This window comes from Vulpes lagopus, chromosome 8 (assembly GCF_018345385.1).
Source record: "Vulpes lagopus strain Blue_001 chromosome 8, ASM1834538v1, whole genome shotgun sequence".
In the NCBI taxonomy this organism is placed as follows: Eukaryota; Metazoa; Chordata; class Mammalia; order Carnivora; family Canidae; genus Vulpes; species Vulpes lagopus.
In genome coordinates, this window is record NC_054831.1 from 127,673,515 (window position 1) to 127,691,522 (window position 18,008).

An 18,008-nucleotide genomic window follows, 5' to 3' on the forward strand; every position below is an offset into this window, starting at 1 on the left:
GGAAGGAGCAGAGGGAGAGGGAGAAGCAGACCATCGGCTGAGCAAGAAGCCTGACAGGGGTCTTGACCCTGGGACTCTGAGATCATGACCTGAGCTGAAGGCAGATGCTTAACTGCTTAACTGACTGAGCCACCCAGTTGCCCCTAAAATAAGAATATTTTAATATAAATGAGCTAAGACATCTAGGACAAAAAGACAGTTACACCCCTTAAGTAACTTGAGTGTTATGAAAAACATCCTCTAGGGGCCCCTGGTGGCTCAGTCAGTGGAGCATGCTGCCTTTGGTCTTGAGGTTGTGAGTTTGAGCCCCACATTGGGTGTAGAGATTACTTAAAAATAAAATTTAAAAAAACCCCCAAAACCTCTATGTCACCTCTATGTATTCTCTATTTTCATTTTGCAGCTATCTGATAGAAACATTGCTGCAGGGCAGCCCAAGTGGCTCAGTGGCTTAGCGCTGCCTTCAGCCTGGGGAATGATCCTGGAGATCCTGGATCGAGTCCCACATCAGGCTCCCTGCATGGAGCCTACTTCTCCCTCTGCCTGTGTCTCTGCATCTCTTTCTCTGTGTCTCTAAAAATAAATAAAATGTTTAAAAAAAAAAAGAAAACACTGCTGTAGGATTTCACAGGTCCCCTGGCTGAGTGGGGACCAGTGGTCTGGCCCACTGGGACAATCTTGCAGAGAAGATTGAAAACCTGAGAGGGAGAGTGGAGAACACAGGGTCACACAGAGTTAGTAATGGTCCTGGGATCAGAACTTAGGGTGATCTGACCCCAAAGCCCAAGCTCTTCCCTCGGAACAGGTGAGCAGTCTCTGTGGTTCACTGCCTCCAGAGGGCTGTGTGAGGAGCCAAGGAGGTGAAGGAGGTACAAGGGCTTTGTAAACTGTAAGGTGAGGTGCTCATTGAAAAAAAATTATGTATTATACAGAAGTACAAATAACGTAAAATATAAGCAATATGTTATTATATAAACATAGCACAAAGTTAGGACAAATAGTTGTCTCTATTTATACCTATACCAATCTATTTTCCAAGTGTGCACCATCGTGATCTCAGGAGTCACTGTCTTAGGAAAAGAAAGTTTGCCCCCAATGTTATAGGATTTCTTGGATCCCTGTATTTTTAAAAAGATCATTTACTTATTTATTTGACACACAGAGAAAATGCACAAGTAGACGGAGCAGCAGAGGGAGAGGGAGAGGGAGAAGCCCGTTCTCGGCAGAGCAGGGAGGCCACTGGGATCGTGACATAAGCTGAAGGCACACGCTAACCTACTGAGCCATCCACGTGCCCCTTGGACCCCTGTATTTAACAGCACTTAGGACAAATGCACTCAGTGGATTGTGTGTATGGTTATTTGATTTGTGTCAGCTTCCCCGCTAGTCCGCGTCCTAAGTTAGGGTGGGAATTGTGATGGTCACTGCACCGTTCAGCCTCGAGCCTGGCCCCAAATGATCCAAAATCGATAAATGGTGTTGATGAGTGCGTGGACCAACTGGGTCTAGTGGGTTCCTAAGAAGGTGTGGTCCCCGGGGAGCAGGTCCCCTGGGATTAGGGCCGGCCCCATTGTTCTCTCTCTGGAGCTCTAAAGGGGCGCTGTAAAGTGCCCAGGGAAGTGAGGAGGAATGCGGGACAGCAGCAGAGGGGAAAAAGGAACAAGAGGAGAGGACAGATCACCGGATCCCGGTCGGGGTGGGAGCGCTGGAGGAGCTCAGGGCAGGCGCGGGAGGCGGCTGGGGGCTGGGGGCTGATCAAGGAAGGGATGGAGCCCTGGAGTGTGTGTGTGTGTGTGTGTGTGTGTGTGTGTGTGTGTGTAGGGGGGAGGTGGAAGGTGCGCAGAGGGGAGGCACCAGGAGGCAGCGGTGGGAGACGAGAGGTGGAGCACTAGACAATGGCAAGGCTGTGGGAAGGAGGAAGTTGCTGAAGCCAGGGGAGGAGAGATCACAGGTGGGGGGCCTGGAGGGGCATGGGGCCTTTGGCGGGGCGGGAGGTGGGGACGGGACCCCGGGACGGGGAGAAGGGAGGGACGTGGCGGGGGGAGTGGGACGGGGCATTGGGCGGGGCTGTGAGGAGGGGGCGGGGCCAGGGAGGAGTGGGATGGGGCGGGGCTGTGAGGAGGGGGCGGGGCCAAGGGAGGAGAGGGGCGGGGCTGCGATGAGGGGGCGGGGCCAAGGGAGGAGTGGGATGGGGCGGGGGCGGGGCTGTGAGGAAGGGGCGGGGCCAAGGGAGGAGTGAGATGGGGCGGGGGCGGGGCTGTGAGGAGGGGGCGGAGCCAAGGGAAGCAGTGGGATGGGCCGGGGGCGGGGCTGTGGGGAGGGGCTCCGGGAGGCGGTCGGGAAGATGCTGGCAGGCAGGCCAGGGAGCTCACCTTGCTCGATCTCGCCCTCGCGCTCCGCCAGCTGCTCAAAGTCCCGGATGATAGCGCGGGCCGCCAGGTGGTGGAAGGTCTCGCTCCACAGGTCGGCGTCGTGTGCCCCTCCCCGCTCCGGGCCGGGGGGCCCCAACTCAAAGGTCACTTCCCACTGCAAACGTTGGCTGTCGCGCAAGCCCTTGACCACGGCCTTGCCCAGTACCGGGCCTGGGGTGGGCGGCCTGCCGGGGTTGATGGGCTCCTCGGACTCAGCCCCGGCCGGGGGCTCCCAGTCCGAGGACGTCTCCATCTCGTAAGTGGAAGGGTGGTGGGACGGCTCTGCGGGCGGAGGGACAGCCAGGCCGTGCTCTGAGCTGGGGCACAGAGGGTCAACCCCCAGGGACATCGTTCCTCCCTAGGGCGCAGACATCCCAAGCAAATACAGTCTTCTTACCCCCACCCTCCACCTCAAGGAACACAGGAATCCTTCCCTAGGGCAACTGGATGGTATGCACCTGTCCCCCAAATGGGACAGACCCACCCCCCAGGAATCCAGTACCTGGTGGCCAGATAGGGTGGGGTGGGGACACTTGGGCAGGGAAGAGTGCAGCCACCGGGACGTCTGGGAGCCTCACAGCCAGCCCAAGGGCCAGATTGAGGAGGGAAAAGTGGGATTGGTGAAGTTCTCTGGCAGGGATGAGCAACAGCCTCTCCATCCCCACCAGGGGCCCAGATGAAGGCGTTTGCCCTCCGTCCTATCATCTGAAGCTGGGCTACAGGGGAGATTTCCTCCTTGTCCCCAGTCAGGCCCTAGACTCTGTGGGCACTTACCCAGGTCCCCGGGGCTACGGCTGTCTGAGGCAGGCTTCAGGTTAGACCCAAGATCCAGCTCTTTCATGGGGCTCCAGGTGTGGGTCTCTTGGTTGGAGGCCAGGCTGGGCTGGCAGCCTTGGGGCAGCAGAGAGGGCCTGCGGGCCCCTGGGCCCCGGAGTTTGGGGCCCTGGCTCAGATCCGGACCACTGTTCAACAAGGGCTAGGAGTGTAGGAAGGAAGGGAGGAGGCTGAGCTCCTGGTGGCTGTCCCCTTCCCTGCACCCCTAGCCACAGCACTTTTCCTGGGCACCCCAAGTCCTTCTAAAGTACCCCAGGACACATAAACTACTGTCCACTACCCCTGAGAAACATCAACACAAATAATCCCGAAGCATGGATAAAGTCCAAACCATGGAAAAATCACATACCATGGATAATATTCTAAACCCACTTTTCTGTCATAAAGTTGAAAACTTTGTATGTTGGGAGGAGGCTAAAATTATCAGCCTTTTCCTTATGTCTTCTCATATGTCATGCTTAAAAGGTCTTTCCCACTCAAAAAAAAATTCTAGAATTTTTTTGATTTATTTTTGTTTGCCTAAATCTTTGATTCACATGAAATTTATTTTGGTATAAAGAAATAGGAACCTTTTCCTTGATTTTTCTGAGTAGTACAGATCTCAACACCATTTATTAAATATGAGTCATTTATTGAGTTTTTAGGGTTTATTGATTCCCTACCTTTATCCTATCAAGGCTCTCATGTACATTGGTTTTATTTCTGGACCTTCTCTTCTGTGTCGTGGGTTTAATCTGTCTATTCTTGTGCTGGTACAAAAAACACCAAAAGGCAAGGAATAAACTGGGAAATACATCTGCAACATGCATGACAAAGATCATTTTCAAGAAAAAGCTCTTACAAATCACTGGGATAGGGGGGCATCTATAGTTGACTCACAGAAAAAGTATCCAATAAATAAAATTCATAAAAGTATGAATAAATGTTCTTTCTCGTGAGCATTGCTCTAAAGTAAGTTATATGATTTTTTTTCCATCTTCCAGATTGGCAAATATTTATACGTTTGCTGACACCCATTGTGGCCAGTGGGGAGACAGGATCTGTCTCATGGACTGTTGATGGGAGTGTGACCTGATGCACACCTGTAGGAGGACACTTTAGCAGTCTGCTATAAACACTAAATGTGTACAAGTTCCTTTGACCTAGTGATTCCATTTTTAGAAGTTCTGGGGAAATGCACAAGCATGCAAATATCTATGTGCACATACTGTCGATTTGTTGCAGCATTGTTTGTAAAATTGAATATCTGGACACTTTCAAAATGCACCCCAGTAGGGGTTGACAAATAAGTTAGGGTAGATCCACGCAACGGAATGCCACACAACAAACACTGAAATGAAAGAGGCAGATTTCTTCATATCAGTGTGGGAAGATGTCCAAGATCAAACATATTTTTAAAAAGTAAATTGCAACCATTCTGCATTTTGATTGTGGAGATAGCTACATGACTCTGCGTTTGTCAAGACCCACAGAACTGTTCACCAGAAAGAGGAATTTTGCTGTATGCCAAAAAAAAGAATTAAAACGACATTAAAAGAGTACATTGGAGATTTGCTTTTGGATTTTGGAGATATCTAATAACAATTGGATATAATTGGAGATTTGTATTGTGATTATTCAAAGCATATATGTATGTTGCATGTGTGTGTGTGTTTGTAGTATTTCTGGAAGGAAACACTGAAAATCAGTGGGTTTGGGCAAGGGAAGGGGTATATTTTTACTTTATACCTGCCTGAACTGTTTGAGGGTTTTCATTGCAAACTCTATGTATTACTTCTGTAATTAAAGAATATTAAACTAATTAAAAATGAATATTGTGCTTCCAGGAACACATATGCTTGGTAGGGGGAGGGGATGGGGTGGACAAAGGCACTTGCAAGGTGAAACAGAAAAAGTGCCTCTTAGGTTGACAGTTAAGCATCGAGGCCTTCTCAACTCTATCAAGTATTTACTGGGAAGAGGATTGTGCATCTCCATTAGATGGGGGCTCCTTTAGGGCAGGGGCTGGGGTCCTCCTTCCTGTCTCCTCTGGGCCTGAAGCCCCAGAGATGGTACAAGGGTGTGGGAGAAGAAAGGGACTAGTCATTGGTAGGACTGCCTCGGTAGGAGTTGGTACCCAGCCAAGGCTGCTGCATCCCAAGGGATCCTTAATCCCTGTCTCCCATCAGAGACTGGGATTCCCCTCACCCCTGCCCCACCATCACCACCACACTGAGAAACAGATGCTGCTAGTTTCCATGGCAACAGATTAGTCTAAGATTCAGGCCTTCACCCAGCCAGAGGCTGCAGGGAGTGTATACATGTGTGTGCGTGCATTGCATGTGTGTGCATCTGTACAAGTGTGTTGGGGAGAATCAGACTGGAGAAGCTGAGCAGGGGATCAGGGAGACATGAGCAAAGATAGGCCAGAAGCAAGCAGGAGAGAACAGATGCTAAGCTGCCCAGAGCTCTCACCAAGTAGAGTTGCATTTAAAGGACACCTGCTGTATCTACCAGGTCCTGCACCAGGCCTTTCACCTCCTATCAGCCTTTGCCTGCAAGCCTTCCACTCACATTGGCTCCCGATCAATATCTGCTGATGACAGTTAGCTCAATCAGCTCTACAAACTACTCTCCCTATTTCAGAGATGGGGAAGTTGGGGTTCAGAGAGGGTAAGCAACATGTTTGAGGAGCAGAGCCCACCTGACTCTATGGTCAGTGTCTTCCAACTGCATCAAGTGATCCCTGGCTAAGTCTAGCACAGAGAGGGGCCTGGGGACAAGGTGGCAATATCTCCGCCCTTTGGGAGTGTAAGAGCTTAGGAGAGGTGGGGAGGGATGGTGGTGGTGGGTGGGAGTGGGAGAGTGAAAGGCTGTTTTTATGAAACCCTGACTTACAATGACAAAGCTACATGAAGCCCATTCTTAAAAAAATGGGAGAAGGTATGCAGATAATAACAACCACCGATTTGGTTTAAGACAGTGTTTCTCCATCTGGTGATCTTGCCCTCTTCCCCAGGGGAATTTGGTAGTGAATGCAGGCAGTTCTGGTTATCATGGTTGATGTAGGCCAGGAATGCGGCCGAACATTCTACAAATACTCAGGACAGCCCCTACCACAAAGAACTGTCAATAGTGCTGAGGCTGAGAAACTCTGGTCTAGCTGAACAGTGGGTGACTGGTCCTGTTCTGGCTCTAACTCTGAGATGATCTCTGCCTGGAGTGAATGTACAACCCTTGGGATTTAGAGAAAGTGCAGTGTGAGGGAGGAGGGAAGCGAGGGCTTTGCAGGCACAGGGTCCTCGGTTGCAATCCCCTGACTGGCTGTGTGACCCTGGATAAGCCACTTTACCTTTCTGGCCCTCAGTTTCCACATCTATACAGAGTGGGGGTGGCCAGCTCCCCACTCCTGCCTCTCCCAGAGTGCTGTAAAATCAAATGAGTGTAGCTGAGGATGCTCTTTGCCAGCTGGGAAGTGTGGTGTACAGAGAATGGGTGATGTCACTGACCACTAGGTACCATTATTAGAAAGGGGGTCACGCAGATGAAGATCTAGAAAAATGAGGAGGAAGACGCTCATTTTGTGGTGTTAGTAGTAGACAGGCTCCATCCTTGTGGCCAAAGCAGGACACAGTTCTCTCCCCATCTATGGTCTCCCCCAGCTCCAACCTGCTCTTCTTAGGTACCTGCAAATCAATCTGCCACCACGGGGCATCTGTGCTGGTCTGGTTGGTGAGGTCCTGCAGCTTGGCTTTCCGAAGTGGGTATCTCCTGGCAGGCACTGTGGGATCACTGGCTGTGGCGGCCCTTGGGGAGGGCTTGTGGTTGGTGATCTGGTTGGTGCTATATGCCCGTCGTCTCTGGGAGAAGTCTAGACCTGGGTAGGGTGGTGACAGGGGAGCCATCAGGGTAGAGAACAGTGGGGAAAGAGGGAGGGGCCTGCATGCTCCTTTCCTGCTTGGAAACTTCTTGCACCATCCCGCTGCTTGCCCGCTGAAATATCTGTAGGTGTCTCACCTCACCTGGCGTTCCAAGCCTTACCTAATCCACCTGCCCAACTACTGTCTTTCTTTTTCAATGTACTATGTGCTCCTTTTTCTTTTTTTTTTAAATAATAAATTTATTTTTTATTGGTGTTCAATTTGCCAACATACAGAATTTTTTCCATGTACTATGTGCTCCAAACATACCAGATAATCAATTGTATGTGTGTTTTCTAGGGGTCACCTTTGTACATCTTTGCTCAGCCAGTTTCTGTTGCCTGGAATCTCCTCTCTCCTTCCTATTCTAAGAATCGATGCCCTCATTGTGTCTCTGTTGATATCTTCTACCAATGTGTCTTTCCTTGGGACCCTGTAGCTTATTAAACTTTCCCGTGGCCCCTGTCACTCTGCTTCTATCAGAGTTAGGGCCAGTTGTATCTCTTCCACTAGGCAGAAAGCTTCTGAAGGACAAGAGTCCGTGTTTGGGTCATCTTTGCTTCCCACGCTGTGTTCAGTACTCAGCCTTAAAAGATGATCAATACGTGCCCTCCGAATGGAAATTATTAGCAGGCTCTAGATGCAAACTGCTTTAGACCTGTCTGTACCCTCTCTCTTTCAAGTTTTGTGAGCTTAGCCAAATAGCTTAGTCTCCCAGCCTCAGTTTCATCACCTGTAAAATAGGTAGACTAGGACCCATCTCTACCTTTGCTAACTATTCCGTGAGATTGTATAAAGTGTTTAGTACATAGTAAGTGCTCAGTAAAATGTAGCAAGCCTGGCCTCCTCGGAAGATAGAGTGAAGCACAAGGAGCAGTGGACTAACCAGGATTAGTGGTGGAGTCTCTGGTGGATGGCTGGGCATCTTTGGGCTGCCTCAGGTTGAAGTGTTCCCCCACGCTCTTGGTACAGTTTCGGCCGTCTGGGCTGGGCCCCTCATCCTGGGAGTGGTAGAAAACGGAGCTGCTGGACCCCTGAGAGTGCAGCATGCTGTATCGTCTCCTCTTGTCCTGGAGGGAGGGAGACAAAAGAGAGCTGGGAGTGGGGCTGGGTGTCAGATAGAACATCTGCAGGGCAGCCAGGGGTGTGACAGGAGGTGGTGGACATTCCACCTTTGAGGATCTGGACTAACAGGAAGGCTTTCTGCTCGCTTGAGTAATTTAGACAGACTTCTGTTTAAGAGACGGTGAATGGAGCTGACTTCATAACATTTATATTGTTTATATTTTTAATTATCTTCTTTATTTAAAAAAATTTTAATGTAATTCTAAATGCCGTTATGTCTCCAAATAGGTAACCAAAATTAACAAAATGAACCATCTGTTCCTTCCATTCCATTCTCCATGATATAAACATATATATAAAACATAAGGGCTTTGGGTAATTTTTATTTTACAAGAGCTGGACTATATTACTTGCATTTATCAGTATCTTGAATTTCGCACTTAAAACATCTTGGAAATCCTGCATATCAACTCTTCTTTTTAACTTTTGACTGAACAACATTCAACCACTCCTTATTTTTAAGCATTTGCGTTGTGGCTATTTATTTTTGCACCATAAAAAAATTGCTACAGTGAATCTTTGGACATAAATCCATTACATCACTTTTATTTCTCTGTGTTAGATTCTGAGGAGGGATTTCTGGGCTGAAAAGTCATGTCTTTCTAATTCCATTAGTTATTTCTGGATTGCTTTCCAGGGGGGCAAGTCATATTTACACCACAATATGCAAGGGTACCCTTCCCCAACAGCTTTGCTAGTAGCAGGAGAAAACTTTGCCAGTCTCATGGGTAAGGAAAGGAGAAGGCATTTATTTGCTGATTCCTTCCAGTGGTAGGGTCTGTTGATGATCTGCTGCCTCTCAGACCCCCGGGAAGGGTCTAGATTATTCACAGACTGACTAACATTCTGTTTAGCATCTTCTCCCTGCGTTTGAATGCCCCATTCTCCATAACACATTAACCATTACCCTGACCATGATTCTTAGAAGACTCCATAATATTCTAAAATCTGGAAATATCACACAAAATTCTGACATCTCCTGCAAGATTGAAAACACATGTAACACAGAGCCCACATTCCTGCATGGAAAGTTTGTTAGAGCTGCGTAGGGGCCACTCAGTTTAGATGGGTGTGTGCTATCCCGTTGGCCATATTCCTTACCGCTCTTATGGCCTGTCTATGGATTCTGTGACAACTGCTATCCCTCATGGCATTTTCCCCTTTTATTTTTAGAAGTCCATCTCATTCATTTTATACCTGCCCAATCTCTCTAGGCAATGAGTTTGTGACCCCTGCTTAAAAATAAAACAAGATGACAAATCCTTCAAGCAGAAGTAGAGACTCTCACTAAAGAGGAAGGATGGAAATCTCAGGCAATCTCCCACATTTTAGCATGAATTCCACATTCCTTTGAGAAGTTCCTCACTTTTATCTCACTCCTGTCACCACATACAAGAGAATTATCCATGTAAATAAAACACAAATTCATCTGAGGAGACGTGACCCGAATAGAGTGTTTGAGGAAACAAAACTGAGTGCAGTTGTTCTAAACCGAATTGTTTATCAAAATCACTTTGGGGAGATTATGTAAAATACAGGTTCCTGGGCCTTACCCTCAAGGACTTTATTCAGTAGACCAGGATTGGAGCTTAGGCTCTGCGTTTATTTTTTTAAATTATTTTTTAAATTTAATTTACTTTATTTACTCTAAGTTAATTAACATACAGGTATTATTAATTTCAGAAGAGCTCAGTGACTTTGCATTTTATTTTATATATTTTTTCATTTTTAAAAGATTTTATTTATTTATTCATGAGAGACACAGAGAGAGAGGCAGAGACATAGGTGAGGGAGAAGCAGGCTCCCTGCGGAAGCCTGACGTGGGACTCGATCCTGGGACTCCGGGATCACGCCCGGAGCCACACCACTAAGCCACCCAGGTGTCCCTATTTTTATTTTTTAAAAAGGTTTATTTATTTATTTGAGAGAGAGAGAGAGAGAGAGAGAGAGAGAAAGAGCAAGCTGGGAGAGGGGCAGAGGGAGAGAGAGAGAGAATCCTGGGGCAGACTCCCTGCTGAACGCAGAGCCCTACTCAGTATTGAGATTGAGGCCTGAGCCAAAATCAAGAGTTGCCCGCTTAACACACTGAGCTACCCAGGTGTCCCTTGGGCTCTGCATTTTAAACATATTCCCCTAATTTTCCTGCTGTAGGCGATCTTAAGAACCACATATTGTGATGATAGCATTTATCCAAGCAGTGCCACCGTGACCACATGCCCATGGCCTGGCAACCATACCCCCCATAACTGTAAACCTAGATCCAATTAATTCCTAGCAATTAATAGTGTTTCCAGCTGAGGATGGCTTTGTGGGCAAGTTTGTGGAGCCCTACTGTTCGGGAATGTCTGAGATACTTACAGATCTGTGATGGGAGATGTATAAGGAGGCATCACACACAATGCCATATCCCACCAGCCGCTCTCCAGGGAAGAGGGAGCTGGTGCTGACAGGCGAGATCAGGACCTCGGTGGTCTCAGGGAAGACCCACTCCACAGTTACATCACTCAGGACTGGGGCCATGGCCTTCTTCAGGGATTTGATCATCTGTTGGGTGGGGTCAGAACACAGGTTGGTGGCATGTGTGAACAGGGGCATGCTCAGATGAGAAACACAAAGACCATGGGAGTATGAGCATGGGTGTGAGCTTTCCTGTAGGGGGTGTGAGCAGAGAAGAGTAGGCCTTGGAGTGGCTTGTCCAGCAGTGAACATGCCTCTGAGCTCTTTAGACTACTAGAATGTCAGAATTGGAGCAGATCTTGCTTCTCTAAAAAGCTTAGCATTTTATAATGGAAAACCCAAGACCCAAAGTAGGGTTGTGTTTAGTCCGGGGGCACACAAAGTTGTGTCAAAGCATGGACTGGATAGTGATCTTGAGCAAGTTAAGTTGCCTTCCTGGACCTCAATTTCCTTTCCTGGTAAAGTGAGTTAGTAATTTTCAACTCTCAATGTAGTTGGGAGGATTAGCTGAGATCTGAAGTAGCTGCCTGTGATAGGTGTTTAATACCTGATAGCTGTGGTTTAGCATCACCTAGCTGATTTCTTCAAACATACTGCGAAGTTGATTTGGAGGTTACATGAGATTAATTATATGAGAAAAATGATTTGGAGATTGTGGCAGCCGTAAAGGTCTTCCAGATCTTCCTTTGGAGGAAGACTGTGTGACCTTTTGTGGCAAGCAACGCAGTTAGGTGATAGTCTCTAGATGCAAAGCCCCAGCTTTCCAGTCAAGACTACACCTCTCTCTGGAAGCCCCCAGGCAATGACTGAGCATGGCAGCGATAGCGCCTGGCATTTTAGCCCAATCTGCCTACCTAATGGGTACTCTTTGCCCCAGAGATCCCTGTTGGGTTGGCTGAAACCTTGCCAGACTTGCAGTCTGAAGCTCTCCCTGCAAATCCTGCTTCCCTCCTTTCCTTTCATAAGCCTGCATGTACATTAGGGGCTGAAGAGTTCTCCTTCCTGCTTCTTCCTCTTTTCTCTTTCACAGACATTATCCCCCAGGGAACCTCTTGTAGTTATGAACTTTTTTTTAAAGGGTTTATTTATTTATTCATGAGATACACAGACAGAGAGGCAGAGATATAGGCAGAAGGAGAAGCAGGCTCCATGTAGGAAGCCCGATGTGGGACTCGATCCTGGGACTCTGGGATCACGTCTTGAGCCAAAGGCAGACGCTCAACCGCTGAGCCACTCAGGTGTCCCTGTAGTTATGAACTTCTTAAATCCAGCTCTGTGTCTGATTCCAGGAGGATCTAGACTGACACAAGGATTTTTAAAGAATTGGGTTATTTGTACCAACTATGCATAAAATGGAGAGATGACTATAATCTTTTTTTCTGGGTTCTTTAGATGTTTCTGAGCCACCATTTGTCATCATCAGTTATATAGCCAGAAATGACCCCAAACACAACTCTATCCACAGAGGCAGTGACTCTTTCAGAAACCCCAATCCTGCCCAGCGAATGGATGGAGCATGTGATCCAGTGGCTGTCTAGGGTCCTGTACTAGCCCCAGGACTTGCCTGATGTGCCCTCCACCTCTCTGATTCTCACTGGGATGTGAGAATGAAATCCTTGGGTGAAATGAAATCCCAGCTCTACCACTGAGTTGCTGTATGACCAGTTGGGGCCTCTGAGACACCAGCACCAGAAGAGACTGAGGCCCTTTTGCCTACCTTCGGTTGTAGCCGTTCCCCCTCCACCAGAAACTCAGCACTGCCCTTGGACACAGTTGCCAGCCCTCTCACCAGTCTGTGGCAGACGTTGGGTCCAATTCCAAAGCTATAGCACCTGGAGGAAGGGGAGGAGAGAGACTGCTACTTTCCATCCTCTGTGCCGTCCTTGTCCTTTTGGTGGGGAAAAGGACAGAGCATGATTCAGCAGAGCTATCTCAGAGCTGATCCTAACATCTGGCAGAAGGTGAAGGAGAAGGAAGAGGGCCATCAGTGGACACTCACCTTCACAATAGCCCGTAAACTCCCACCCCAGGACAGACTCAAAGCAGCAGGAAGTACTTCCTCCACCTAGGCTGCCCTTTGGGAGCTAAATGCAGAGGTGTGGTTATCTCATCCCATCTGAACTTTGAGGGAAGAAGGCAAATTTTGAAGTCAGCTGCGCCACCCTCGAAGCAAAGCACTGCAGGATTGGAGGTCTCTCCTTTCCTTCTGGCATTTTCCAGGATGCCCCACTTCTGGCACCCCAGCCCAGGGCAGCCCACGGCAGCCCAGGATAACCAAAGCCCTAGACCTTCAGCCTGTGCCCACCTGGTGGAGAAGGCATGGTTTCGCACCAGTTCTAGCACCTTGCCGGTGTTGTTGACGGCACCATCTGTGATCAGGAAGAGAAGCCGTGGGTGGCCTCGGTGCACTGGCTGCCGGATGATCCACTTGAGTGGGGAAAGGATGTTGGTGCCACCCATGTCAGCACGCATTCTCTGGATGTTATCACAGGCCATGGCCACACTCTCCTGCAGGGAAGGGCCGTAGACAGGGAATATAGTCCCTAGAATCACCATATGGCGTCAACCTGTAAACCCCCTGGAGGATGAGTCCTTTGCTTCCCTAGATCTTGGTTGGGTCTCACCGGATTGGCCCATGTTCCCAACTTCATCTCTGTCCCATACACAGGAAGAATGGATGGCCACTCATTTGGCGTGATTCTGCCCAGTAACACCCTACAAATACCTTAAATGCTGCTCATGGTGTGCTTGCTTACCACTGTCCTTTCTTTGCTCCTCATTAAAAATATAAACACCCCTGGAAAAGGTAACACGTCAAGCACTGATTGCTCAGCACAAATGAGGTGTCTTTTTCTGATGAGCAAGGCAAGAGGTGTAGAGGTAAGACCGTTATACTAGAAATCTTGAGACTCAAGTTGTGGCCTGCCTGTGGCACTAAATCCCTACAGTACTTTGAGGAAATCATGTGCCCCATGTGAGCTTCAGACTCCCTTCCTCCTGGATCAGCACTGTGGAACCCAACTGGCCAAGGACTCTGGATGGATGTCACTGCAGCAAAGACAGATTTCCCCTCGGATGTCGGATGTTCTGTTCTTGATTCATGAAGATGTTCTTCTAACAGCCATGCTTGGGGTAATGGCATGTATCAAAAGTCTTGAAATGGGTATATGTCTTTTGAGCCAACAAGACTAAGGATTCATCCCAGGGGAATCACTGAGGATGGGTGTGGAGCCTTTGCTACAAAGATGACTGAATAGAAAAATATGGAAGCAACTGACATGCCCAACTGTAGGGATTTAGTTCAATAGGTCCCAATTTATCCGTGTATTGAAATATTAGGCAGCCATTAGAGTTATGTTGCCGATTAATACTTACTGACATGAAAGTACGCTTATGACAGGCTGTTGTGTTAGAAAGTAGGTTACAGGGCAGCCTGGGTGGCTCAATGGTTTAGGGCCGCCTGCAGCCCAGGGCGTGATCCTGGAGACCCAGGATCGAGTCCCACATTGGGCTCCCTGTGTGAGCCTGTTTCTCTCTCTGCCTGTGTCTCTGCCTCTCTCTCTCTCTCTGTCTCTCATGTATAAATAAATAAAAAATCTTAAAAAAAAAGAAAGTAGGTTACAGAATAGTATGGCAGATCTAATCCTATCTTTATTAAAAATGTGGGTAAAGGCATAGAACAAGGTCTGAAGGGGTTTATACTGAGTTTGTAATGTTGGTCTTTCTTTCTTTTTTTTCCTAATGCTATCATGAAAGACTTTTTCTTTTTGATTATCCAGATTTAAAAATTGTGGGCCAATCAATATATTTATTTTTGTGTTTTAAAAACCTATAAAATTATTTTTCACTGAAACGTGTTCTTCCTTTCTCTCTCCCTCCCTTATGTTCTTTGTTCCTTCTCCTAGACCTGGAGAGGACATGCTCCAATTTTGAATGTGCTGCTGGGGCCCCGGTCCTCTTCTTCTAAATTGTAGGTTGAGCCTTGTGAGTTCTATTCTTAGCCCAACTCCCTACCTATTCACTCTGTCACCCCTTACCATTTGCTTCTTTAGTTCAACCTTGCATGAGTCTATCGTTCTCTTGAAACAGATGCTTCAGTGAGTGGCAGGCCTAGGATATCTCCTCTCTCTCCCCCTTTTCTGTACCCCCTATCCATGCATACCCATGCTTTGCCCCAAATAGTCTCTATTTTAAAGAGGAGGAATATCAGAAGAGGAGATATCAGCAAATGGCCTACCCAGAGACAGCCTCTCTAGTTCTCTGCTTGTGGGTATCATGGAGTTGCCATAGGTTTGTGTGTGATGGGAGGACAGCTTCTGAGGCGGGCCTCAGTGTTATCTGTACTTTCATTTTCTTCTTTTCCTCTGCGTCTCACCACCCACCCACTCCGGACTCTGCCCTGCCCCTTCCTTACCTCACTGTAGGTCTGACTGGAAGGGAAGAGGGTCTTAAAAGTGGATCCAAACCCAATGACATTGAAGAGGCAGGCTGGCATGAGGCTCTTAAGAGCCACCAGCATGGCATCCTGGCAGGCAAGAAAGGAATTTTCAGAGTTTGGGAAGATGTTACTAGCTCTGCCACCACCCATCGATGTTCTCATCCCAGCACAGAAGCAGCCTCTAGACGTGCTTTCACCCCCTCTGCCCCATCCAACAGTCCCTTCTCCCTCAGATCAAGAAATATGCTGACAGCAACCAGAGGCTGGACCAAAGCCATCGTCATAAAACTTGTCATCTGTGTGGTAAGTCTGACTTCTCAAAGCCGTTCTATTATGCTTGCCAGTTCCATTTCACCTCCTGCTGACCCTGAGAGAACACGGAGCACCACTCCCTTCTGCAAGAACAAAATCGACATCTAAGGGAGGCATGTGGCTGGGTCCAGGACACACTGTGGGTGGAAGAGGCTTTCATCCAGGGCCTTCTGCATCAGACGTGCCCTACCTACGGTTAACGAGGGACAGATCTCTTAGGGGACAGTCTCTTCAGTCCATATTTGTTATATGCCCAGGAGATACTTTACATGCATTACTTCATGTAATCTTTACCATGACCCTTTAGGCAGGCACAATATTATCACCATCTTATATAAGAGAAAATTGAGGCACAGAGAGGTGAAACGACTCATTGGTGAGCCTTCTGATAGTGGTAGAGGCAGCACCCAAATGTGCCACCGTGCCTCCAAAGTCTGTGAACACTACAGAGTCCTAACCTACTTAACTATGCAACACCAGGAGCCCTTGATGAGGTCTGTTGAAATAAATAATCATAATGAGGAAAGGTGGAGGAGATGGCAGGAGGGATGATGATGATGATGATGGTGTTGGCATAGCGCAATGATAACTGTCAAGCAATTACTATGTGCCAAACCCTGTGCTAAGCACTTTCTATTAATAATATCTAATTTAATCTCCATAACATATATTACAGCACAGTGGATAAAAGAATACATTTTGAAATTAGACAAATGTGGGTTTAAATCTCACTTTCCCCATTACTAACTTGACCTTGAACTAGTTATGCCACTCCTCTGAGCCTCAGCTTGGCACATAGAAGATATTCAGTAAATGGTTACTATTACCAACCCAGTGGGAGACATATTAATAGCAACACCTCTGTTTTACAGATAAGGAAACTGAGGCTCCGAGGGTTAAGAGGTTGCTTAAATGGATCACGAAACCTAAGGACAGGACAGCTTTTAAAACATAGCTCTGAGATCTTTATTCATGTGGCTCTGCTGTGGCACAGAGCTCTCCCTCATCCCCAAGTAGTTTATTGATGGTACCCCAGGGATCTCAGCATGTCTTCAGAGAGACAAACTGTATTCCAGAATCTAGAAGGAAGCGGTTGCGAATGGATCTTGGCAACTTCCACAGCATATAGCCTTGCAGGCTCCGCAGACCTGCAGCCCAACTCCCATCCCCCTCTGTAAACAGCAAACATTAACATCAATGTTCCCTCATCTCTTTTTGTTGCCTGTGTCAATACATTTTGTTTCTCTACAAAAGAAGTCAATATCTGCTTATTTTTTCATTAGCTGCTAATGTATATTCCTGCTAGCGGGAGACTCTGCTGATCCCTACAGATTGTCTCTTCTCACACCTATTAGAATTTTTAAAGCCATGTTTTTGGCAGCATGTTGCGGCTGAAGAATGAGACCAGCTGCAGGAGATTAAATTGGCTGAACTTTCCCCCTTGGTGTGGCTCTTCAGATTTCTATTGTCTCCTACCGTCCTAAGCCTAGTTTTTACCCCCTAAAATGTCTACCTAATGGGTTGCAATAAATGACCCAAGCAACCCCCCTATGGCCTCATTGGCAATGGGGAAAGGAGTGTGTGCCCTGGGTAATTTCTGCACCTTTCTCTAAAAGGGGCATATGTAGCAGAATGGATTTTGCCAGGGCAAAGCCATTTGTGAAGGGATGACCTTGGGCTCAGTGAGCTGAACTGGAAAAGCCAGCAGGAGAGATTCCAAAGGTGAAAGGGACTGAGAGGAGAGCCAGAGGAAGTTATTGTCTGAAAATTTTGGAAGGTAAAGGTTGGAAAGGTCTTTAGTTCAGGAAATGGATTTCCATTCATAAACTCCCTCCATTTAACTGGTAGTAACAACCTGGAACACTGAGATGACAAGAATATAGAGAATGAGTCCAGGCTCAGCATGAGAAAAAAAATGCCATGGTCAATTATTGATGTCTGTCTGGCCTTGGGAGAGGGGAACAAAGGGACGTGTGACATCTGTTTGCCCTCTCTGAATTAATCGTTCCTTCTCATTTTGCAGAAAGGATAACTGAATCCCGGAGTTAAGAATCAACTTGTCCAAAGCCACATAGCAAGCCAGTGGCAGAACTGATCCCCAAGCCCAGGCATTGCTCTTTTTACTAAACTATGCAGCAGAAATGACATAATCAGAGAAGAGAGCTTTTCTCAGTAGAAGAATATTATAATTCCCTATCAGTAGCGTAAGGAAAATGAGCACTGATCCAAGATATGGCAAGCTTTTATTTCCTCATGAGTTCTGTGATGCCTGGGGAAACGCTTAGCTTCTTGGGGATTCAGTTTTCTTACCTGGAAATTGGCAGGGATAATGGATTAAATGCTCTCTAAGAGACATCATAAGATCCCACGATGCTTTAGAGTAACGGAAGAGATGTCTTACAAATTGACACAGCTATGGAATGAAATGCACGTGGCCACACAGTCCTGGAGGCCATCTCAGCAGGACTGTGGACAGCTCCCCCATTCTAATTCTTGCCTATGATCAACAGCAGAGGTCGAGAGAAGGTGACA

General features: G+C 47.5%; 1 protein-coding gene across 1 annotated transcript in view; it reads right to left on the reverse strand.

Annotated features, from left to right (window-relative positions):
- VWA5B1 (von Willebrand factor A domain containing 5B1) overlaps positions 1-18,008 on the reverse strand; it is a 58,145-nt gene that overhangs the window by 8,357 nt on the left and 31,780 nt on the right. Inside the window, exons 9-16 of the mRNA XM_041764828.1 lie at positions 15,141-15,251; positions 13,032-13,234; positions 12,444-12,558; positions 10,628-10,813; positions 8,031-8,214; positions 6,911-7,101; positions 3,186-3,387; positions 2,373-2,693 (exon numbers count right to left, since the gene is read on the reverse strand). Coding sequence (XP_041620762.1) covers positions 2,373-2,693; positions 3,186-3,387; positions 6,911-7,101; positions 8,031-8,214; positions 10,628-10,813; positions 12,444-12,558; positions 13,032-13,234; positions 15,141-15,251 — 1,513 coding nt within the window. The remainder of the gene's footprint in view (positions 1-2,372; positions 2,694-3,185; positions 3,388-6,910; positions 7,102-8,030; positions 8,215-10,627; positions 10,814-12,443; positions 12,559-13,031; positions 13,235-15,140; positions 15,252-18,008) is intronic.